Raw genomic sequence first — 25,603 nt, 5'->3', positions numbered from 1 at the left:
AAAGAAGGAAATAATAATGAAGTATCATATTATGGGACTTACCAAGTACACAATTAGAGGTGAAGCCAAGGTCGCAAAATGGCCTGCAATATGAACAAGGTTGACACCCTGGCCCCGCAGCTGAGTCGGAAGCACCTCCACACAGTATTGCAGGCCAGTATTCATGGCCATAGTGACACAGAATCTGCCACCAGCAGCCAAGCCTAGGACTACCCACTTGGCCCAACTTTTATCTATTCATAAATAAGTAATAAAAATTTAACAGCTTTTCAAAATGTGAAATTAAAGTCTTATTGAGTAGGAAATGAGCTTTAAAGCAATTAATATCTAAGAAGAATGCTTCAAGAGCTAACTAGAATATTTTTTTCTTCTGATTAATGGATAGGAGTGTTGTTAGATGTCTGCATTTTATCCCCAAAATATGATTTAAAGACTATGCTACAATTTCAGTGTGAAAAATCATTTGCCTTGACTGGGATTTGAACCCGGATCCCTGAGTTTTGTCTCGTGAAGTATAAATATTTTGGTGTGTTCATCAACATGAGGATGTACTGACTAGCAGTTTGTACCTACATGCTACCGCACCCCTGAAAATGTTAGATGAGCAGTCATTTCGATTAATAATCAAAATGATTGTAAAAATTCCATTAAAAAATTGTTGATTCTCGTTTTTTAAGTACATTTTACTGGTTCTACTCTGACCTTATCGAACTCTGGGTACCCACTCATTTCATCTGTACACTGCCCTCACTCTTCATTTGCTGTAGCATGCAGAGTCTACTTTTACTATGTTAGTAGATGTTTGAAGCGATTGGTGTCTATACTTCAAAGCTCACACTTCACATTTTGGATGAATTGAAACTTTAAAATAATCCATTTTCATTCAGCTTACTTGCAACTTCCCCACTCAGAAGCAAGCTTCTGTTTTTAATAAATGTAGACTTTATTTAGTTTGGGCAAGTGTAAATTGATAGTGATATATTTTTGACAAATTCCAAAGAAACTGCGGGAGATGCCGCAACAGTAACTTTTAACGGAGTCATCCGCTAATGTGCATTTCAATGCAACAATTTCAGAGCGTAAAAATCATTCGCCTTGACTGGGACTCGAACCCAGATCCCTCAATATCCGGTCGAGTGCTTTAGCCACTTAAGCTACCGAGGCGTCCTCTTAAACTCTGAAATTTTGGGGCTTTTAAAGGAACTAGATGTTATTGATGAACTTGCCAGGTAGCTTGCTTGATGAAGGTAACTTGCCATATGACATTCATTATATAGTTCTTTTTCACCTACAGTCATACCACGAAGGCAAAAATATCTTCCCGAATGTATAATTTCCTTTTTTATAAATATGTTTGCTAGAGTTTACAGATCTGTATCGTATGAGTGAAATTTCTAAAGAGACAACAAATTTCTCAAAGAGACATAAAATACGAATTTGATTACAATATTTGATTTTTATCAAAGTCAATTTTAATACATGAACAAAAGTCTTTGGTTTGATTCAGAATGTGATTGTAAGCCTCACAATGCACACTGGTTGTTATTTTGACAAATGCATACAGTGAAGCAGTGGCCAGAGTTACCATTATTTCATGATACATTTTAACAACTTCATTCATAATGGATGAGGTTAGGTTTAATAAATATCTCTTTATTAATTTACCCATGAAATTTGAACTTGAACCTGCAGCCATTCCATTTTGGGTCTATTAATTTGCATTACTACCAGAATTAGTTTGAATGTGAAACAATGCACTGTTTGATTTTCTTGGCCTTTTCATCCAAGGATCTTATTTGACAAGTTTTACATTTTAATCACAGTTATAATATCACGAAATAAGATCTTTTCATCCAAGATAAATGAATTGCTGAAACCCAAGTTGTTGTATTGTTGCCCTAATATTACTAGTACAAGTAAATGTATTTAAGTGAATATATGTGAATGTTAAATGGATGAATGCTATTCGTCCATTGTTAGAATCAATTTTTGTAGGCGGAGAAACCCATGCTGATTACAAAATAGAGAGCTAATATTAATTGCCTAACAGAAGTCAAACGCTATGCACACATGACTGAAAATAAATATGCACATTATTATGATCCAATTACAATATTATTGTCTAAAATTATTTCCCTTGGGTATGCAAATGTGTCATATTTTCTCTTTTTTACTGTGCGATTTGCATCAGTGATAAATGGGTGATTTTTAAAGCTTTGTATAATATAATTAGAGACATGCAGTGATAAATTATTGAAAGCGAATATAGCCTTTTGTTCATCATTTACTATTATTCTGAAAGACTTTAAATCAGCTACATAGGTTGTTTCGCATACTCACCAAGAGGCACTGTAGCTACCAAAATGGAAAAGATCCCACTGAACCCAAGGCTGAATAGGTAGGTCAGTCTCCTGCCTGCTCGGGGGTGCTCCAGGGCATAGATAGTGAGCATATCACCTGGAAATTCCAGTAGTCCCATCAAGGAGAAGCATAGGTAGAGTGACATGTATGCTTTAAGATTCTCCAGATTCCGAACGTGGCCATCATAGCAAACTGTCATGCTCATCCTAGTCACACCTCGGCAAAGAAAAGGAGGGACTTGTTGATATATTCAATTCACCCATGGCACATTTGAGAAAGTTGATTGTGTTGTTCAGTGATTAAAGAAAGACAAGTGTTTTATTTCAAGCAGATGATCCCATCTAACATTGCATTCTTGGGTTGTTCAAGCCCCTTCCAAGAGGTTTTTTCTCTAAAGACCTATAAATTTTTTTTTACTATTCCATTACCTTGAGTTCACTCCCTTAACAGTGATTAATGCAGTAGGTCAATACAGCATAAAAGGTCCTTACTGTTATGTTTGATAAAATTTTAAGAGCAGGTATAGTTGATGATTCAATTTCTAAGAAGACATTGCTATACTCTTTTTATGTTTAAGAGTTACTGTTAAAAAAGAGGTTATACATATGTGGATCACCAGAAATTTTTCTCAGTGATAAAATAAGTTACTTGTTTGATTCAAAAATAAAATATTAGTTACTTGTATTTTATGGATTAAGGTACTTCGTCATATTTGGAAAAAGCTGGTTGCTTTGAAACTTCCAGTCTTAATGTCTTTATAGTGATCTCACTCATCCTTCAAAAGCAGAAAATAATTCAAATTTGCCAAAATTAAATTTGAATATACCAGGCAAGATTGAAATAAAAAATAGTTATGATTACATATAAGTAATATTACATTCTGAAAAGCCTAAGGATATGACAAGTAATCGGTACATTCTTCTATATGGAATAAATATAAGTCCAAAATACCTAAAATGTATTTGTGACTCTGTTAAAATTTAGCATCACAGGAAAGAGTGCGTAAACCTGTCCATGAACCCTATGCCCAGACATCCTAAATGCATGTACTTCCACTTTCATCAGGTGATTCAGAAGTTTATGTTTTTCATTTGTAGTTTTATCTGACTAAATTTCATGGTCTGTGTGGAAGGATATGCATATCTATTTGTGACCCCATGCTGTGGAGTAATACTTTGACTGAGCACCTCTCCTTTAATAGAGTATGAACCATGCAGAATGAGCGTGTTGATTAATGCAAACGTGGTTAGGGAAAGCTTACACACCCTCCACCGAAAATATCTTTAGCACTTCTTCAACTTCCTTTCATATATGAATGATTAATGACTCATCTCTTTCCTATCAAGCTCTCCCTCCATGTTCCTTGCTTTTACATATTATATGAATGCTCATCCTTACTCCTAACCAGCTGGGATCAACTGACTAGGTCTTAAGTTATTGTTTCGTAGTAATAATTAACACTTAGGTAAGCCAAGGAATAAACAGAAATAAATATACACATTCCACTGATGTACATTAAAGTTATTGCAGTCTCTCATTGATGAAAAATTATGAACGTATAATTTGTCTTAAAAAAGTCTTAAGTAAGCTGGATGGCCACTTGGACGTACATAGAGGATTTATAGTCATGTACCACATTGACCCAAATATAGTGTGATGGTTTTTTCTTAAATATCATTCTTTCCTGAGAATCGGCTTTAAAACTTTGTACTCACCATAAATGCAAATGCATACTTTTGATTCTAAAAATATCGTAAATTCATAATTTTCTCAAAATGTTTGCCCATTCTTAACATTTGCATACGGAACTAAAATATATGGATTTCATTTTAAAGGTACGAGTTTTCTGATATTACCTATATTTATTAAGTAGTTGTTAAGATAACTGGCCCAATATCTATGTTAAAATATGTGATCCTAAAATAATGTGATAAAGTTATGGCCTTAATAAAATCTTTGTGTATTCCACACATTTGTCTCCAAGAGCACAGATGTGTAACTGTAAATACATGCAACATATATAATCCAATTTTGCATTTTGCCCTAGTATGCATGCAAATTTCCTAATGGGACACCTGGCATAAATAAATTATAAATCACAGTGCAATTGAGCACTTCAAGTACATGTTTTCCAGTTACAACCTTTGGATATCAGCTGCTTTCATTGCATCAGTTCATATTTGTATCTATAACACCCAATTTCCCTAGATTTATTCAACATGGTCACATATGCTAGTAATAGTTCAGCCTATTTAAATTGAAATGCAGAGGCATGTTTCTTCCCTTTTTCAAATAGGTATTCATTTGAATGCTGAAGATCATATTAATCAGGATTATATTTACCTCTGGTCAACGTGGTACATGCCATTTTTACGTTTTTATTTAAATTTATTAGGTGCATTATGTTCACAAAAACCGTTCTGGTAAATTATTTTGTTTTATGAGCATAAAATTGGCCTTGGATGATTATACACATTCTTTGTGTACTACTTACCATTGTATGATGAGCAAAATTACCCTTCTTCTCAGGGTAGGATATCTGAATATTTCCAGGAGATTGTGATTTTGGTTGTCCTTTTCTTTCTCGGCAAATTCTCTTGCATAGTCCTAGGGTATCAATATTTGGGAAATTAGTTCTTCAGTGCACGCCAATTTTGTTCACTCTTTACTTTGAAATGTACATTAGGGAAAATGAATGGGACCTTAACGTACTAATGAAATAAATGATAATAAAATATAAATTCATTCAACTTTTTGTTTTTATAAAATTCTAGTATCTTAATTGAACTAAAGGCATGTTAAACTATGATAAAAAGATGTTATTTGAAATTGGCAAATCTCAGCTGATGAAGCTTTATGTTAATGCAATTAAATGAGATGAACTCACAAAATACATGGTCAGGTCATCTATTTCAGTAAAGACTCACCCTGAATTCTTCATAGACCTTCTCATCTACTTGTCGTTTATTCATTTTTGCACACTGCCTGAGAATTTTTTCTGCCTTTTCAACCTTGCCCTTTGAGAGTAGCCATCGACCAGACTCTGGGATGAAGCTATGGGGAAAAAATTTGTTTCTAAGTATCTGATTGCATCTCTGCCACCATAGTCATTTAAATTTAGTTTTCTCCGTTGGAATAAACCTTTCACTAGAAGACTGCCAATCAGAGAAGTGCTAAATCCACACAGCACAAATTCATCCATTGTATGTAAAATATATATCCACTGAGGATATCCGTTTTATGTGCAAATTTCCTAGAATTTATATCCTATGGGTGTTCCAATATCCAGTCATGAATCCAAATGAAATAAATTTTATCAGCATGCTCACATTCACTAAAAAGTTGCTACTTTCTAAGAAATTACATTTGCATCAGTGCTTCATGAGTAAAATACAAACATGTTAGATACAATCAAAATTGGTTAGAAACACCCTGTACACTTACATGGCTAGAACTGAAATCATCTGCATTAATGCTTTATCTAAAAAAATCTATTTATTCACCATGCTTAAACTTGTTAAATTTCAAACTTAGTTTGATAATGTCTGAGGTGCTGCATGAAGAATAACCACAAGAAAACAGAAGCAATTATATTATTATGAATCGGGAAAGCTAAGATGAACGTTAAGGTAGGAAGGAATAGGAAAAGTAGGGGGTGAACTAGAATAGGTGGAGCAATTCATTTACTTAGCCAGAATTTCAGAGGAGAATGGGTATAGTATTGGGAACATCAGGCAAAGAATGATGTTAGCAAAAGAAGCATTTGCAAGAAAAAGAGAATTGATGGTAGGTACACCATATGAAGAAACGAAGACGAATGATGAGCTATGAAACAGGGTGGTTGAAAAGAGGAAGTTGATGAGGGAGATCCAAAAAAGCCAGGGAGAGTGAGTGGAGGAAATATTCAAAGGTGGTGGGATGTAGAAAGCCGTGACAGAAGGGAAAATGTTGGGTAAGAGGGTTATAGGAAGGAAGAGGGTAGGCTTTTTAGACAGCATGAAGGAAGATAGAAGTTGTTACAAAGAAATGAAAAAGGATATAATGTAAGGAAAACGAAAGAAAGTTCTTATGATATATGAAAGGGAATAGTCACCAGAGACCATACAAAACTCACTGTTAATGGGTAGAATATCTTGAATGAATGAATGAATTCATATATATGTATTGATGGATATAGTGCCAAGGATATGCAATGTATATCCATTACATGGACAGTGTACATGTAATGGATATAGAATTGTACATTGTACACTCATGGATTAGATGTGTTGTGTACATGTCAGTTGTACATCCAATGGATATTTTGTGTTATGTTGGGTGTTTTTACAAGTAAAGTTTTTTAATCTAGTACTATTGTGGTATAGTTAAAAGATCTTACCATGGTCCTACAAGACAAATGAAAGCACTAGGTATGCATATAACATAGCCTAGTGTCCTCCAATCCCAAAATGCATATCCTAGCCATGGCAAAATAGCAAGTCCGCTCGTTAGGAATAGAGCAATAGGGAGGTTGGCTACCAGCGAACGTTTGTTTGGCTTCACATATTCCACCACTGAAATTAATGTGTTTAAATCATGATTTAGTATTTGAAACAACAAACAAATATCAATGCTGGACAAACAGAAAAAATAAGACTGAAAAATATCATGTTCACTTGTTTAATCACTATTTCATCATTTATTCATATTTTGATCTCACTGTGCGGGTATCAACGGCTACATTAAACATTATATTCATGGGAAATAAATAAATGAAAGTAATGAATATGAAAATAAATTTGGGAATTTCAGTGGAAAATTAAAGAAAAATTTACTTAGAGAATCAAATTTTTGTTATTTAAGACTAGGATCATGCTTCACAAAGAGTGAAGCACTGTTTACTTCTTGGGAATTAAGGTGATTTCCCTGGCATAGTATGACTCTTGACCAGTTGTACATTTAAGGTAGAGATATCTTGAAAAAGATTTAGTTATAGTGTTGTGAGGCTGGATAAAATAATTTTTTTTATCATCATGCAACGTACATTTAATTTCCAGCTACATATAGGGTATATACATATAAATTGTAAAAGTATTGTAAAATACTCAATATTTCACTCTGCCAACTGAGAAAATTGTCAGTAATGATAAAAACATTTATTCTATTAAAAATATACTCAATACACAGCAGAGAATTCTGTAAAAAAATAATAGTGAAAATGCTAATTGCTAGAAAAAAAACTATCAGACAAAGAAAACATACATTTGATTTAAATATAAGAATTAATATATGCATCTCTTACTTACTTATAATGTACATAGCCATGAAGCAATTGTAATAAGTCAGTCCCACAATAAATCTGGCTATCACAAAGGTGGCAAAGGAGTTAGAAAGACTTGTAAATATTCCTCCTGAAAGTGCGACTAGGTTGCTGACAAACTGCAAATTGTTTTTTTCCATCAGGTAATCAGTACATGAAAAAGAGAAGGAAAAATAGTAATATCTATAGGTTATTGAAGCAGCTTGGTATGCCAAGTATAGATTAATGTACAAAGTATAGTGATGTTGGCTACATTGTTTGATAATTGAACCTGGAAAATATTCTTGCCAAAAACATTCTCAGGATTATATGCAGCGAAGTGTACCTTGGGATCCAGTCATTTGATACCTCACACTCATGCTGAAAACTTAGTTAACGATCATTTTACAATGATAAAAATTACAAATCCATCTTTGTGCATCTAAAGTTAAGGCAATAATTACATTTTTGCCAGTTACTATGAAAGAATACACTCCAAGGTGATTTTCTGAGGGATCTCACATTTTACGCGCATCTGATTCTTGGAGCATCTGTGTTTCAGTCCTGGCCAAAGCCAAATAATTTTTTAATGACAAAATTTCATACATTAGCAAATTTCATTCATCAGCAATATACGAGAATGCAAAAGACTGCAGAAAATGTACATAGTGTATTTATTTCAGAATTATTTGATAAATGTTGCACTTTATGTGATAGCAGATGGGTTCGTAGATATAAAAGGAAACATTCACTTTTCGGAGCCTCTTATGGTAATTTTAATTGAAGGCTTGTTAATATTACTGACTAATTTGCAGCTTTGAGTGATCAGAGATCTTGGTCAGTTAAAATTATATACTTGAACTGAATACATATGCATGTGTGTATAAATTCTAAATCACTGATGAGTGTTTGCTGATAGACTACATATTTAGACTGGTGTATCTAAATAACCTAATCAATGAATATTTCCCAATTTCCAGTTTAGATTAACCTTCTATCAGGGCAATTCTCATATTTTTCACATCAGTATTACTATAGGTTAGCCAAGTTCAAGAGTAATACTATGAAAGAAATTTTGTTTTTTAACACACAGAGTGTAAAATATAAAGTCTCACCAGCACAGGTCGTCTTCCAAAGTGGTCCCCCAAAGCACCAAATATTAGGGATCCAACTACGGATCCAATGAAGAAAATAGACTGGGCCAAATTTGGTCGCCAGGCATCATCACAGACCCAATCTAACTGCAATGGATAAAGAGAGGGAATATCAATCAAGCTGTTCACAAGACACTCATACGTGTTACATGCATCAGATCAAAACAACATCTCTATAAAGAGTATTTCCGATCCATCCAATTTAATGCTTCACAGGCCTTAAAAAAGGCATGGCTATTTAATGCTTAAATGTCTGATTTGATTTTTCAAATCCATTGCATGGTGAACAGGATTAGGGTTAATATATGAGTACGAATAAAACTGAGACAATCACCATATTCTCAATTTTGAAAATGGGGATGCTTAGCAATGACTCCCAGAATTAATACTAGGAGCACATAATTTTTCGTGAGAGGAGAGAAGGCGCAGTGGAACACAGAAGCGGATTTCAAAATTGCAATTAACCGTCATGAGTGTAAAATTAATATAAAAATAAACGTTGCAACATGTTACTGCTCTCAAGTGAAGTTCAAAAAAATGTGCTTATGAAAATTTCATGTATTGATAGGTACTCATAAAAATATGTGATTTTGATAATCTGGGTTGAGTTTTGTCCTAAAAGTTGGGACTAGTGTGATTGGCTCACATTTGTGTTTTGGTTGGAGCGGTCTTTGTACCTTTTGAAACTTAAAATATAATCACCATTGAACTTCCCTTAAGTAAAAAAAAAATATTCCATAGTTATACCTTAATCAATAACTGTAGTTGTAATCTGTATAGCGGTTGGATACAAATGTAACCTGGGTTTCTTGTATCCTGGATAACTGATACAGTCCCAATTTATTGGTACATATGGTAGCCTGAACAGTACACTATCTATAGAGCTCAATTTGAGGCAAAAACAGAGCATGTTAATTGGTGATGGGATGTTGTAGACTATGACAGAGGGGAAAATGTTTAGCAAGCAAAGAAAAGGTACGAAGAGGATTGATCTGTTGGATGGAATGAAGGAAGGAAGGAAGGAAGAGTGTGGAATTGAAGAGGGGCTATTGTAGTGTCGGACCTGAACTTGTGTTTTGTTAGGAGAGTTAAGTAACTTTATTGTTGCACTGCTGTATAGGCTGTGTTGATTTAAAACCTACCTTAACTGGTAGATTAGCAATGATAATGATCCATCTTATTCTCTTATCTAACTAGTTTGGTACTAGTGAGTTCAGTATGATAATAGTGAGCTTTTTATTTACTTGCGATAAAGAATAATGGTGAAAATTTGGGATTTTGAAATCCTGAGTTCTTATAGGCATGCTTCCCACATATCCTGAATGTAGCAAACCTGCATTGTGGTAGTTATGCTTGGGGCATGATGCATGGCTTGTGTCCTATTTTATGTTGAATATTTCTGGGCATACCTAATATCATGACCTGTATGCATTGTTATTATTAACCTTTTTATTTCTTGACATGTTTTCTCCACATGCATAATTAATCATTCATGTAGAAAGAAGCAAGAAAAAATTACATTTTTGAACAGAGTTATTAAATATTTTTCTGCATCTGCATTTTTAAATCTGCATTGGGGTTATGGATTATCAATCCATCACCCTCTAAAGTCCAATTCATTACAGTTTTTATATGAAACATGTGTCTTAGTAGTTGTGACATGAATTATTAGAAATCTATAGTTATTTTATTACTTATTATTTTTGATACAGTTACATTAATGTCAAGTCTATGAAGTACATTTTGTATAAATAATAAACATAAACACATCTATCAACCCAAAGGTCAATTTGATAGATGAGGTTAGATTCGCTGAATACTAAGCACAGCGGCATATGAAATTCGAACATCAGGGTGGATGGGCCAGTTCCTTTCCCTGTGATACCTACAGTTTCCCCGGAAGATCTGGTATTCAAAGACTTCCACAGTTTGGATGCATGTGAGGGCACCTAGAGGCATGCCTGGGAGTCAAATCCAGGCCCTCCAGTCAATGGTCCAAAGCTCTACCCTTGGAATACCATATCCCCATACATTTTATATATGAAGACATCAAACAGAAATGCTAGGTAAACCAACCCCACGACTTTACTTCAAACTTATTGTGTGCCATCTTTAATTTGAGCAGATACGAGCTGTTAGTAACAGAGCTATTAGTTTCTTATCATGAGCATTTAACTCTTCCTTTAATATCATTTTTAAATTATATGATCCCTGATTCTTCAATATTCTAGGATAATCTACATTTCACAACTTTAAGAATGTATAACAAAATTGCTGATATAGTTTATGTGTATTATTATGTATATGTATGTAGGAAGAGTTTTGCAGCTGAAATTATAGTGTGGTTTCACAGTTTTCCACCTTCAATTTTTTGTTCTAATGTGGGTTTGCTGGTGACCTTTGGTGTCGTTTGAGATTTTTTTTCAGTGAAGTGTCGAACGTTCATCACGTTTTCCTGTTAGATTTTTTCAGTTACTGATTAGCTTTCTGAATCCAAACTTTTGCCATAAATATAAACAAATAAATGTGCATGTATATGCAGTGACGTTAAATGAAAATTCCGTTAAGATTAAAATTAGATTAAATTAAAATTTCCAAAAAATCACATCCTTTGATATACTTGTACATTCAAGTGCTCAGTACTAGCAAAATTTATTTTCAACGCTTAGCACTTGAGTATGCATCAAAGGATGTGATTTTTAGATTTTTATATAAAAATAATTTGAAAGCTATGTAAATTTATATTAGAAAGATGAGCCCCAAATAACAAGGTAGGGTCAGTATATTTTTATCTGTAACGGATAAGATTTTCATAATAGGCAATTATTTTGTGCACAAGTCGTACCGGAAAGATAAGGGGAACTTATAGGATAATGATAAATAAATTACTTTCAAGAATTTAATTGGCGATCTACGTTGGGGCGAAAGGTATCCTGACAGTGGACTCCAAGAGGAAAGACCGGTGTCCTGATAAGTTCGCTTAGTTATCCCACCGATGATTCGGGAGCAATGGCATGACGTCAGACGTATTCACAGCTACTTTATAGAACCCTCATCTTTGCTTTACCTCTCGATTTAAACGTGCTCGTCCCCCTTCCTCTTCCGGTGTGTTTAGATGTTGTGGTCTGTGGCTACTGCACTATGGTCATAGCACTCGCACCATTTATCCTCAATTCGCGTTAACGGAGATATATGAGATTGGGATATTGACGCGACACTCTGAGGTGTACGGTTGGAAAAATAAGGAAGTGCGCCCAAGTCACAGATAGCCGCGGAAAGGCGGACTCTCGCAAGGGCGAGTATATGTGGACACAGAGGCGAGAAGTTAATTGCCTCCACAGGACAGCAGCTTGTTTACTCAGTCACGTGTTTCCGAAGATCGAATAACAGACTTTTCGATGACAAATGTGATATAAATGAAAAACAAAATTACCTTGTCTAATAATTTAAAACTACTTACAGGAAAAAAGGGTAATTCTATAAACTAATGGCGAAAAAAATGGAAAGATTAAATTATATTTACAATTTTCTTCGAGTCATGGTCATCCATGACAAAAATTAATGCTGTTGCACTATTGGCTATACGCGTGTGTGGTTTAAATCATTTTCTGAGATATTATTATGATGAACTTGATCACAAACTGCCATGAAGGCGTCTTCTCTGTGCTCTGGTGCCTATTCCACATAACGCACATTCCTCCTTTCAGTTGATGGTCACCCACCCCTGTGAGCGAAATACCAGTATGAATATTTCTTCAGCATTGAGCCCAGGTTCGAATGCCGTATTCCTACCAAACTCGTCAATCGGAAACATAATTCCAGCATGTTTTTTGATATCATTTATCCAAAGTCAGTGCAAATTCGAAAATACATTAGAGTGAGAAACGATATGAGAATGGGGAATAAGAATTCCTCCATCCAAATAATTATGCCGATGTACTGACGATTTTTGCGACACACTAAGTACTCAGCTCGGCTAAATTACAGACCTTCGATCGAACATCGCCCAGGGTGAGGTCCGAAAAAAATCTCTTTCGATTTCCCGTGATGGTATGGTGACGGTGGCACATTACTGTTTCGCGTCTTGCATAAACATTAGGGGTGGGTGGGTTCATTTCAGCCGACGGTAGTGACCTCATCGAACACGCGGTAGACAATAGAACTAAATGGATTCAATGACGTGTTACTTATTTCTGGTGTTGAATATTTTTTCACCTCCGAAAAATAAAATTAGCAACACTTACACGCACTCGCATCTTCAAGTCGTGGAATGCAAATGTAAGAAAAAAATCGGTTGGGCGGGAAAAACCTTGGAAGCGGTATAATGGTCCGATTGAATTCACATCAACCAGGGAATGCGTGCCAGGCGCTGGATTGTATACCACAGTTTTGGGAGTAAAGAGCGTGGCGAGCGTTTTTACCCTAACGGCTTCAAGGGTACTGAAACGTTTACTCGAAAATCAAATCGGGAACGATGAGTGCTTCGTGGGAATGGGGGAAGGGTATACGAAAGTCGAAGCGTGTACGTCCGAATTGCTTTTGGGATTCCAAGATGAGGCAAAACTGCTATTTCATGAAGAGATGCATCCCAGGTGAGTCTCCAGGTTTCGTCACCATTGAGGAATCATTGCGATAGCCATGTGAATAAATAGCCATAAAATCTGCGTCGAAAAGCACCCGATGACGCCCGCTGGGTTCTCAATAACTTCAAGGTCGTAGTTATAATTCGTGATATTCGAATCATGGCGGAAAAGTTAACATGATATTTTTAGCCAAAAAAGATCTCATTCGTAATTTGAGTTTGCTTTCTATGGGCAAATCTATGTACTTAATTTCTACGTACATTGGCAAGAGACCAAGACACGCGTAGCTCATTCAACATAATTAATTTAATGTAAATTAATTTTTTTCTACCTTAAAAATGTGAACCCGAAATAATTTTACTGTTACCTATCATGATCCTTTTGTTATCGTCTGATTTAATGATTGAAGAATAAATATGATGTGTTTTCATGTCATTTTTCTCCAATGAAATTGCTCTTGATGGTTTTACTGAACCCATAGAATTGAATGATTTTTCTCTCGCCTCGTGCGGTCGGTTTATCTTTTGGGAAAATAGATGTCGTGAATTCAGCTTCCACTGAATTCTGTTGAGTGTATGAATCAGCATTATACCCTGTATGCTTCCAACTTACCATATGGCAAGGGGTGTTTAGTAGTAGTAGTTTTCATGGGAGGCGACCGACAGCTAAGGTCATTTACGCCAGTAGGGATGGATGGGAAAGGAAGAGTAAAGAGAAATCCGGCGTCGGCATTAGCCTACTCTTAATGAAAGGCAACAAGGGGTCCTTAATTAAAGCTTAACAGAGGTCCGCAATTTAACGTCCCATACGTCGTACTCCCTCAAAGTGCTCTCCACAAAGCACCTCAAGTAGGAATCGGGATACCGCTGAAAAATATTTATTGTCTCCGGGATTGGAACCCGGGACCTCTCGGGGGGAAACCTGTACGTAAGCCAACGCACCATCCCGATCCCCGGGTATTTGGTTATCAGGATTAATATGTCGCGAGTATTGCCTACAGTTACAGTATTGCATACATACCTACAGTAAATAAATAGCATCATTTAGGGTTCGAATTCAGTTTTTTATTGGAATCATCTTCGTGAAATATTGGCCTCGATAAATCAATAAACTATATCAGCCTAATCACAATTTCAACCTGTGGTGTATTATTTTGTGCTGCTGCTCTGTTGTTGTGTATACAACAGCACTGCACTCAGGCGTTTGAAATTCACACATCAAGGTGGGGGGAGGGGCAATTCCTTTCCCTGTGCCGCCAATGGTTTTCCAGGAATACCTGATACCCGGGGAAAATCACTAAGGCTGGGTGGAGCTGAGAGTGCCCAGATAGGTGCTTGCCCGGGACTCGAAACCGGGCCCTCTGGTCAGAAGTCCAACGCTCTATCCCTGGACTACCGCGACCCCCATATACAGGTATATATATATACCTGTTTAGTATGATAAAAAATTTAATATTGTTATTATTTGGTAGTTAACCGTTTAAGGTAGGTTTTTGATGAATACAGACTGAACACGCCTACATTTCTTAGACTCGCCTAACAAGACAATTTGACACTCCGCATGACAATAAACTGTTCGTAAGTTCCGCACATATTCTTTCTTCCTTCATTACTTGCGCGTTTGTGTGCTTTCAGGTATGTAGTACTTGAAGTGTCATCAGGACAAATAATACCTAATTAAGGGTCTCAAAGACTCAAATGTACTCTAGGTTAATCTTTAACAAATTTAATGAGAGTAAATAATAGTTTCCAGTTCTTATTAGCCACCAAATGGAGGCAGTGTCGCTGAAGTGTATGATGACGTTGTAATTGGCCGACTTGCGTAAGTCGAGGCAACTAGCCTTTTGGAAATCGACCAACATTCAATGAAATCGAAAACGCTCGCCCCCACCACTAGTAGTCTCTCACAAACCTTGAGACGCTTCTGGCTGTATCCCTGACGTAATATTCAAATGCCACGCGAGATTGCCGGGCGGTCAGCGACGCGCCGGTTGACAGATCAGTGATCGCCAAAGAACTAAAATCTCATGATTGCACTCATAGGAGTGGTAAGCGTCGTCACGAAGTCATCTATGAGAGTTCTGGAGCCTTATCTTATCTGTTTACCAGCTCAACGCTAATGTGCATCCACCATATGGCGCAAAGCCCTACAGCTGATGGGGGAGCGGTGAACTCCACCAATCCTTTGGGATTTGAAAAGAAATGTAAAAAAAATCGTGATTGAAAGTTCGCTTACGCCCGTGGATGATGGCGTTGTGGATATAGGATAAATACGTATAAAGGTAATATCTGGGAAGTCAATTTTCGACTCACGACAAACAAACAAATGCTATCTTTCACACTCCTAGTAAGGGCAAAATATCATTGTCATCACCATGTAGAATCTTAACGTGCGTGAAGTCATGTATCACTCAGCAACACGCCCAGAATCGCGTTCAATGGCCACTCATGGTAAAATAGTAAATGGAAACTAATTGTTTTCAATGAACAACTAATTTCTTCAACTTCGACAGAAAAAGGAGGTCGTCGCAAATTATTTGATATATTTTCATTTATATCGTTGTATTCTGTTCCACCTGCAAAGATTAGAACCATGGGTACGCATCTGCCTAAAACATTTGCAATGCAATGTAACTAGTGCCATGCAATCTTGGTTTTAACGAGTATTACCTCGAAAATTGAAAAATAAACAATTAGGCTTTTCGACATAGAACATTTTTATTTTCGATCTTGGTTTCGTTATAGTATAACATCTTCAGGTAAAAATTCAGGTCAAACACATTATATATATATATATATATATATATATATATATATATATATAATTATATATATATATATATATATAATTATATATATATATATAGACATATATATATATATATATATATATATATATATATACTTGTTGCAAATTGCGTTGTTGCAAATTTAAATCCATTTCTGAAATTGTAAAAAATCGCCAACACACACAGAGATAGATGTACTCTTGGCTACGTAACTTTTGCAAATGTCAAGTTATGACACTAAGATTTTAAGGGAATATCAACAACAGATGTACCAATTTAACAAAAAAAAACAGAACTCAAATCGGAACGATGGGAGCGCCACACGGTGGTTATTCCGGGAACTTTTTGTTCAAGGTAGTATAATGTGTTTGACCTGTATTTTTACCTGAAGACGTTAAACCATAGCGAAACCTAGGTCGTAAATATAAATTTTCTATGTGTAAAAGCCAAGTTGTTTATATTTCAATTTCAATATGAAGATTTTCCACCAAGTCAGGGCAGAAACTGTTTTATTTATCAAATATAACCTCTTTTTAATCGCTAAACATCGCTCCATAAAACCGCTTCCATCGCAATAAAGAAAACGTCGGTGCCAAAGAAAACTTTTGGGTACCCATTCTGGTCACTTTCTTTGGCTTTGGTAAAACTACAATGTACTGCAGTTTTCTCAGGGATTATGGTAACGACAGGGTCACGTTTTCCATTTGGGGTGTACGCGGAGATTGCAGAATTGGACCCTACTCCCTCGTCATTTCGATTTCATTAACTGTTGCGTTGCGTTAGATTTGTGATTAACGTGAGATACTAAATGCATTCTATCGTATTTGTATATGCTGTGAATTTAGCAAACGTGCACTACTCTCTATGTATTCCTCTGTCAAGGTTTAAGCGGATATTAAAAGCAATAGATTCCACGAAAGCGTACGGCTGAAGTTTGTGCGTAACCGTTATGAAATTCACCGTGATGTGAATATTGTCGTCGGATACCGCTTTCCAATGAACAAGGTCACTCCACATGAAATAACCAAATAGCTCAAGGTGGATCACTTTTGATTTTCCCGAAAGTTAGCATGAAGTAGCGTCATATTCGAGTTAATTTATTTTATTATATTCCGGTTTATAGGGTAAAGCCCTAAGCTATCTTATCTCTGTGATGCTTTTACTTCATATGATCGAACGTTTGAAATACTATATATGCCAATTATTCACAATTAACCTCACAAAAAGGTGAAAGAATAACTTTATTCACTTCTCTCTTTTGTTCAAGTGTCTAAAATATTACTATAGCAACCAAACGTTTATGAAAGCAACGTAAATAATTACGTTTAATTATTTTATATATTTATTTAACGACTTGCTTGGCACGAGATATCAGCTTCATCCACCTAATAATTAGTTAAATCGAGAAGCATTAATTGACATTATCGAGATTGTTCTATTTTTACCTCTCCGGGTTAACTGTTTATTCTTACCTATCTCTGTCAGTAGAATAATTACAGGTGTAATCTATAATATTTGCCTCAAAACAGTTAATACTCATAATGCAAATGAAGATGTCAACTATTGGGTGTGAATATGTAAGGTGTCAATCCTATAGCCAATGATGAATATTTGAGAAAAACTCTACACCGATATTTCGGTCAACCAGGTGGCCATCAACTGGAGTGGGAAATTTTGACGACGTGGGAGACAACAGTAGCGAATTACTTCCCGTGGTCAAGTGGGAGGTCGCGGAGGTATCGGGGACCGGTTTCTTGGGGTTGGGGAGGCGAGACTGGGAGTGGGGAAGGAAGTGGTGGAGATGTATTTTATACTGTACTGTGTAGCCTGCGTACTTAAAAACTCAGGAGCCGCGTTAAATAAGTGAGTGTCTATGATTCTTGGTTCGTTGTTCATGATTTTGTCTCTGTGTAAGTGTATGTGTAAGCTCTCGGTGGCGTCGACTTAAAAATTTTTCGAGTACATAATTAGCGATAAATCTTTAATATTGACATTGCGTGTTGTCTGTCCAATGAATGATGGGTGACATGTGCTGCACTTAACCTCATAGGTTCCGGATTTTTGTATAGAGGGCGTATTGTCTCAAATATTCATTATTGGGTACAGGATTGACTCATTACATACTCTTAATACATATTAAAAATTATGATTCACTTGCGGGTAGATTACCGAACAAAAGTAAATATTGGTTTCTTTCTGCGAATTATAGAGGTTCGCCCACTTCTTATGTTTAATAACTGTGAAAATAAATTTCGCCCAAACCTTGTGCTGGTGAACCTAGTTATAATTAATTCGTTTTACCAAAAATACAAGTTTTTGCAGGTATTGCGAATAGCGCGACATTATCATGAACCTGGAAGTAACCGTAGTGAACCAGCAGCAGTGGATTACGCTCGCAGAAGTGTTACAATTTAATTCTTAAATATGATTCGAGTATAGTCAGAGGGAGAATTTCGATTGTGGACACTTGAAAAAATGAAGATTTATATAAAAGTGTATATAAAACTGCCATTGGGTCAAATGTACATTTTCAAGAGCGTACAGCTCTGACTACAACGGAATGAAGTTTATTTACGCTTGAGTTCCGAAGGCCTTGTTCCTTCAGTCTGAGATAATCTTTTGTATAATGTTACGTATCTTGAACTCTAATTATATTCCATCACACTGCATTATAGTTATTATTGGTTGAGAAGGCCATCGATTGATTAGCGTGACGAAAACTCATGGAATGAAATAATAGTAAATCATGGTCGCTATTACTGAAATCGCCTGCTCTTAAGGAAATTAACAGCGTACGTTTATCCTTATTTGCGGAATTCCGAATCTCTTACTATCTTTATTGAGGGGTATAAGCATTTGATTAGGAGGATAATTGGCTTCCATGCTACCAAGTGCATCAATCAAACGCTGTTAACCGGAGAAAAGGTCTCGGTCCCTAATAAAAATCAACGTTTATTACCCATTAAAGGTAATATAGCGAGGATATTGGTGTCAGAAGGTCAATCCCTACGTCTAGAGATCATGGGTCTTATCGATGCTCACTGTCTCTCGTCTAAACATTGTATGAGGTCAATAGCGATAGCAATCGGAAGCGATGTTGGACTGGAGTGTAATTACCAGGCGTCTACGTGTATTTCACTTTCCATGATTGTGATTTAGAGTTATCGGTGATTTGACTTTGTTATATGGTCAAGAACAGCTTTGTTCGCAAAGTTAACATTTGAAAGAACTTACGAGTTTAAACATTATTCTTTATTTATAAGTGAGTCCGAATAATGCGGGTTTGCGGAACAAATGAGAATTGGCGAAACAGATTTGCGGAGTGCAGAACTAAAGAATGCATATGAACACTCCAATGAGAGTATTTTTTATCATTAGTCTGAAAACATGCTCATGAAGATAGATAAACGTGTTTTAGGTGTTCATCGAGAGTGAAATCATTGCAACTTACCTCTGAAACTATAGTTCCGTAGTCTTTCGTGAGGTCGTATTCCCAGCCGTAGTGGCACGACGTGGTTGGCCATTCCTGTTGTTTTTGGGGTATATCTCCATCCACAATTTCCTGCGGAAAAATAAAAACGGTTATATAGTATATATACCTCATTATTGACATAACTCCACAAACGACAGCTAAGCCAAAAACATAAGGTTTATTTATCAACCGCTTTAATCAACCCGAAGGTTTGTATGACAGGTGCAGGTAGAGTTCATATAATACTAGGTGTACTAAGCCAAACGGCAATCCACTTTTTGCGGATTTTCTTCGTCATTTTAAAAGTCAACTGACGACAGTAATCATGCGGGGCATTAGAAGCTTAATTCTTGATACCTAGGTTGGGTGAGGGTAATTATGACTGCTTGGTACCACTTGTAGATTATGGCAATTTTCGGGTTTCAGTTTGAATCAGTTAATCCTCGAACGTACTCGGTTCAGAGCGAATATAATTATTGCATTGAAAGGAATAAATGAATGTAGTGCACAGGAGAGGTGTCGCTTCCTCCGACTTAACCCTCCGAGCCTCCGTCTGCCGCTCGAGGCATGGGATTAATTTGCTACGAAACGAAAACGCCTGCATTAATTTGTTTAACAATTAGCTTGAAGCAATAATAACGCTATTGGTAATATATAAATATTCAAAACGAGCTGGTGCTTGAATACCACATGCGGTCGTCACCTTCTGATCACATAATCATTCTAACACCATCAATTACACGTACTTTGTCGCAGGATTAATCCCAGATTTTTTACGATACATTCGAAATATGTAAGAATGATCATGATCATGGTTTTGTTAAAAATTATTTCTACAGGTGTTCCGATGAAGTAACTATAGAGTTGTAGATGAATAATATTTATTTTACTTAATGACTGAAGTGAAATTGTTGTTAGGGATAGCTGCGAATTTGGGAACGTAAAAGAGATTGTGAAATCTTAGCAGGAGGTAAAAAAATTACGGAAATTGGATTTGAGGTAATTTTCAAAGGTGGAAATATGAGAAAAAAGAAGACTCAGCTGGTTGAAATCCACAACGGGAAAAGGGTGTTAAACTTTCGTAAGTACTGGGCAACGGGGAATAAGTCTGTGTTGTAGCCGGAATATCTTAAGTAGAATTAAAAGGCTACGGGCGTTAGACAAAATGACTTTGTGGATCTTTCCCTCAATATAGTACTTGCCATTCGAACTTTTCTGAACTTATCTGGTCTACTCTGTTGCAAATTAACGGGAATCTACGGGTGCCCGCGCACTGAGGGTCCACGTTGAAGTGACCGGGAACCTCGGCTCTGCAATGGCCTATCGTTTTCGATGGCTAAGAGCACGCTTTCAAACGAGGAGTGTGCACTCCCATCGGTGGCCCCGAAGTCTCTAGGTCTTGGGCCCGTCGTACTACGATATTATTGCAGGATTTCTAAACGAGCATGATTTTTTCCGCAAAAAAAGCACAAAACTTACAACGGACGGGTTTAATTTTATGTGCACTTGTCCGTGAATTATGGAAATTATTAATTATTTCGTCGGTAAACAGTAAGCAGTAAATCTGGGGCGTGGTAGTCGAGTGGGTGTAACGCTGGGTTACTGGAAGAAGGATAAACGTTCGGTTCCGGGTGGTGCCTATGGGCACCATCGGCGTCATCGAAGCTGCGTGATTTTTTTGAGAATCAAATGTACAGCATGATGTGAATATACGTATCCTGTCATTGAATATCATTGCATGTAAATATTTTCTTTCGTGTGATTATGGTTTGTCGAGTGCATGAACAAACTAATATTTATGCAGAGGTAACACGATTTGGTTTTGCATATGATTTTATTCTAGTTTACGAGTGGTGACCTAACAACCTCCGCCAACCGCCCTTGCGGTGGCTTGCGGGGCATTGTATAGATGTAGATCTTCCTGGGAAACAAGAGAAAAAGGGAACTACTGTCTCCTTTTTTTAACCTTATCCATGGTTTCACACGCCCTATTGAGCTTAGTGTTGGATGAGCTCGACCTTCACGAAACTTGATCAAGCCAACCTTTTGCAGTGGTTGCTTGGATAAAATCCGTGGTAAGCACGGGAGTGAACTAAAGGGGGTAGTCTCACTTCCGAATCGGAAAGGCGTCGATTTCGTAAAAACCGGAAAAAACACCGCTAATCCCAATTTACTAGGGGAGTAGGAATAATAAGTAACAGAAAACTTGTCACGTTGCCACCAGTGCCACCCGAAATGCCATATGCTCTCTTCACTCTACTCCTCCGTGAGGGACGAATGAGAAATATGAGGCAATATTTTTGTAGGAAAAAGTCTCGGTAACATGCTCACGGCTGGTGATCGCATCCCCTCCGGTGCATTCCGGCCGCCGTTCTCCGCAGGCGCTCCACACATCCTTCGTATCTCCACCCACCTTGTGCACACAATTTCCCGGCGTCGCGGATTCCGTGCCAAGGCCACCGCACCTTGCCGGGGGGGTACGCCTCCGCGCAGGTGAACAGTGATCCCTCTCACCGTCCACGACAGCGCAATGGCAATAGCATCCGCGGCAAACGGATCTCACAAGAGCGAGGCTCAAGGTTGAAGCAGTCGCAGCTATTAAAAGTTCACGGTCAAGAGCTTTTGTAAATCGATAGTCGTCTCGTTTTGGAATCGAATTTCGAGCGAATCACGCCAGTTGGCTCTTTTTACCCTGTTTCTGTCGAGAGCCCCTACGTCAAAGGTTACCCAAAACACGCCCCTGGTGTGGTTGACACCATTTGCTCTTGTAGCTTGCTTAGCGTCATATTTGTACCTGGACTTAATATCACAATCGAGTGTTGAATTCTCCGTTGCTTAATAAATTTATCCTCCGTGCGAAATTTAGAAGATCACAAGGATGTACTTACATTCGGTGTGATCGAAGACTGCTATTGATTGTCTAAATGAAACAAATAGGTCTACACTCGTATCATTTGAGCACTCGCATGTATCCCGATGTACTTGTTCCGCGATCCGCAATACATCTAAAAATGTATTGACCCGAAACATGATTGTAACCTTAAACTAAGCTATTGAAATATTTATTCTCGAATGAATAGAATTAATATATGAACTTGAGATATGAAATTCAATGTTTTTAGCTTGACTGTCGAGTTTCTCCATATTGTGTGAAAAGAAAACTCTTTTAAAAAACTGACGGTTAGGCAATTTCACTAAAAAGTATTTAATAGTGGAATATGCAAATATTTTCTTTTTACTCCTCACATGAGATATGTTTTGAAAAAGTGCCTTGATTTATTTTACAGCATAAAAGAAGCGAGACGTTCCTGTCTCCGGCGTTCACCGGCGGTTTTGTGACAGAACCGGGCAAGAAGTCTATTGATTGTTTTGTATTCCTACAGAAAACTGAGAAAAGAAGTAGTTCATCAAGGTAAGCTCCAAACAGCTGAGTTTATTTGGACCATCATGGACTGGGGGATAAAATGGGAGAAGGTAGGATTTTATACTCGTATGTTCGGGGTTATACGAGGAAAGAAGTCCGATTTGGGAATTCACACTTTAGATTTTGATATCGAACTTAGGTCATTTCAAACCTCCATTTTTCCATATTCGCAAAGGCCTCAGGCGTAACTCTGCGGAACTTGTCAATAATTTTCGAAATGAAAATATATATTGTATAGTCCACCCAAAGTGAACCATTCAAATGTTCCTGTGGACTGTACAAATCTATTTTTATTTAGAAAATGGCGTGTGTTTTTCCCTATTTCCTTGTTTATAACTCTCTACCCCAGTGTTTCTCAACGTGGAGCGTTTACCTCAGGATTGGATGGGGGAAAATTTTCAATATTTTCGGGGGCGATTAGAAAATGTGGCCTATAGTCACCTCAGGAGGGATATATTAAAAAATAAACATTGTCGGTCAAATTTATAATCAATGAATGAAGTCAAATGAAACATGTTCATTTTTAATTTGACGACCCTATTTATGCATGTTATACTTTTTCAAAACTTGATTGGCCATTGGTATTTTTTTCTTTATAGCTTTTGCTGTTCATTTGATGCAGGGCCATTTGCTTGTAAGTTTCTTTTTCACTACTTTTAATTCTCTTACTTGAAGGGGTTGGAAACTATGAGGAGGTGAAGAAGATAATAGTGAAGAGACGACTTTGATATTTGTTGAAAGAAGTAATAATTGAACATATAGCCATTGCACATATCCAATACATTATATTGGACAATAATGAAGTTGTACCTATTGAAGCTATTGTTTCTTCATTTCTCAGCTCGCTTCGAAAAAACAATATCATCATTCGTTACCATTAGGGAAACTGAGGATGTATAATAAAGAGATATTCGTGATTTCCACCAAACGACGGTCAAGTCCGTAATTCTATTACATGAATAAGATGTTTGCTATCATTCCTTTTGGCACATTATTAGACATCCTTGACCAGGTGGATTCAACTTAGGAATAGGAATGACATTCTAGTGAGTGTCGCTTCAGTGTCCCTGATAATGAGCCAACTTGGTTGTACCGTTGCGAAGGACTAGTCATCGCTGGCTGGTGCTCAGCCAAGGCCCGAGATTTGGAGGCCTCCATTACAGTGCTTCATCTCTCTGTCGAGTGTGAGCGTCGCATCAACGTCCCGAGGGTCGCATTTGGATTTAAGGGCGATTCCATAAATCAAGAGAGACTTTTTGGGTCAGAAAACGTCCAATCTTTGCAACGTTAGGTCGACCTCCGTCATAGCTAAGACAGCAGTGCGAGCCGTGACATTACTTTGCCATGAATGTAACAGAAGAGAGACAGAATTCATTGCCTTGCACATTACAAAAAGGAAATCATATAAATAGTTCCCGCGAGCAAGACCAAGACAAGTACATAGGAAAAATAAAGGACGTAAAACAGGAAAGCCATCAGGGGGTGAGGGAATTAACACTGAAAAGAGAAGGATCCTAGGGCCGCAGTAACACACACCTTTTTGTGGCTTGCAGGGTATTGATGTAGATGTAGATGTAAACCAAACATAGGATTGCAATACTGCTGATGATTAATCCGTAATATTTCGAAAACTCATTCACTCGCCGACTAAGTCTCCAGGAAAGGAGGAGAAATGTAGGTAAAACGTATGCGGAGTTTGAGATCGAGTTATCATATTATATAGCGCGAGATTTAAGGGAATTTTATGTCATTTTATTCATCGCTGAGAAGTACAGCGGTGTGTGGAACCTGCGTCTATTGGAAACTTAACCTAACCCAATGGACTTCTGGTAATAAATACGAGTAAATAAAAACTCTCGTATCGTAAGTGATTTTATTTCTCTACTATTAGTTTTCCTCAGTTTGTCGGTCTGATGAGGTTTGCCGCGCACTAGCCTTGGCTGTCATTTCCGCTGTTCATCCCCCCAAGTTGAGTTAAAATACGCTAAAGTCACGGATGAATGATATATTGGATTAAGCAAGTGGTTCGACTTTGCTGTGTAATCAATCACCTGTGTGAAGTTGACGTCGTACACCCTGCACCGGCTGTACTGATAGCTGCCGTCTCTCAACTCCAGAGGGATCGAGATGTTCTTCCTGACCTCCATATCCAAGTCCATTAGTTCGGGGACCTTGCACCAGTGTTCTGGTGTCAACGCCAGGAAACTGTCAAGAGAAAATTGAAAAACGTAAAGACCAAGACAAGAGTAGGTACACACAAGTTGGGTGTTATTTTATGGCAGGATAGTTTTTTATTTATTACTAGGAATCGTTATTAACATACTTAGTCAAGAAACGTGGATGGAGTGTCTCACTCAATTGAAGGTTATACTTTAACCTTCGGTAAAGGCCAAAACTCAGTTCTATGACCTCTAGTTTAGTTAAAAGCTATACAATAAACAACTCAATGACTGTCTGACTATGCTACTATGGTTACAATATTCACATTCACTAATGAACAATCTTATTTGTTCTCTCAATAGAATTTTTCGATAATGTCTACG

At 37.1% G+C, this 25,603-nt stretch overlaps 1 protein-coding gene across 2 annotated transcripts in view; it reads right to left on the bottom strand.

The window, feature by feature from the left end:
• Positions 1–25,603, bottom strand: part of LOC139696734 (solute carrier family 22 member 21-like) — a 104,545-nt gene that overhangs the window by 4,900 nt on the left and 74,042 nt on the right. For both annotated transcript variants that reach the window (XM_071595568.1, XM_071595569.1), the window contains exons 3-11: positions 25,112–25,265; positions 19,616–19,726; positions 8,755–8,880; positions 7,647–7,779; positions 6,740–6,914; positions 5,289–5,415; positions 4,856–4,968; positions 2,341–2,567; positions 43–233 (exon numbers count right to left, since the gene is read on the bottom strand). In XM_071595568.1, coding sequence (XP_071451669.1) covers positions 43–233; positions 2,341–2,567; positions 4,856–4,968; positions 5,289–5,415; positions 6,740–6,914; positions 7,647–7,779; positions 8,755–8,880; positions 19,616–19,726; positions 25,112–25,265 — 1,357 coding nt within the window. The remainder of the gene's footprint in view (positions 1–42; positions 234–2,340; positions 2,568–4,855; positions 4,969–5,288; positions 5,416–6,739; positions 6,915–7,646; positions 7,780–8,754; positions 8,881–19,615; positions 19,727–25,111; positions 25,266–25,603) is intronic.

The sequence above is a fragment of the Hetaerina americana genome, unplaced genomic scaffold (assembly GCF_022747635.1).
Source record: "Hetaerina americana unplaced genomic scaffold, ioHetAmer1.1.p SCAF_7, whole genome shotgun sequence".
In the NCBI taxonomy this organism is placed as follows: Eukaryota; Metazoa; Arthropoda; class Insecta; order Odonata; family Calopterygidae; genus Hetaerina; species Hetaerina americana.
The sequence above is the reverse complement of the archived record's forward strand: the minus strand, read 5'-3'. Positions and strand labels throughout refer to the sequence as shown.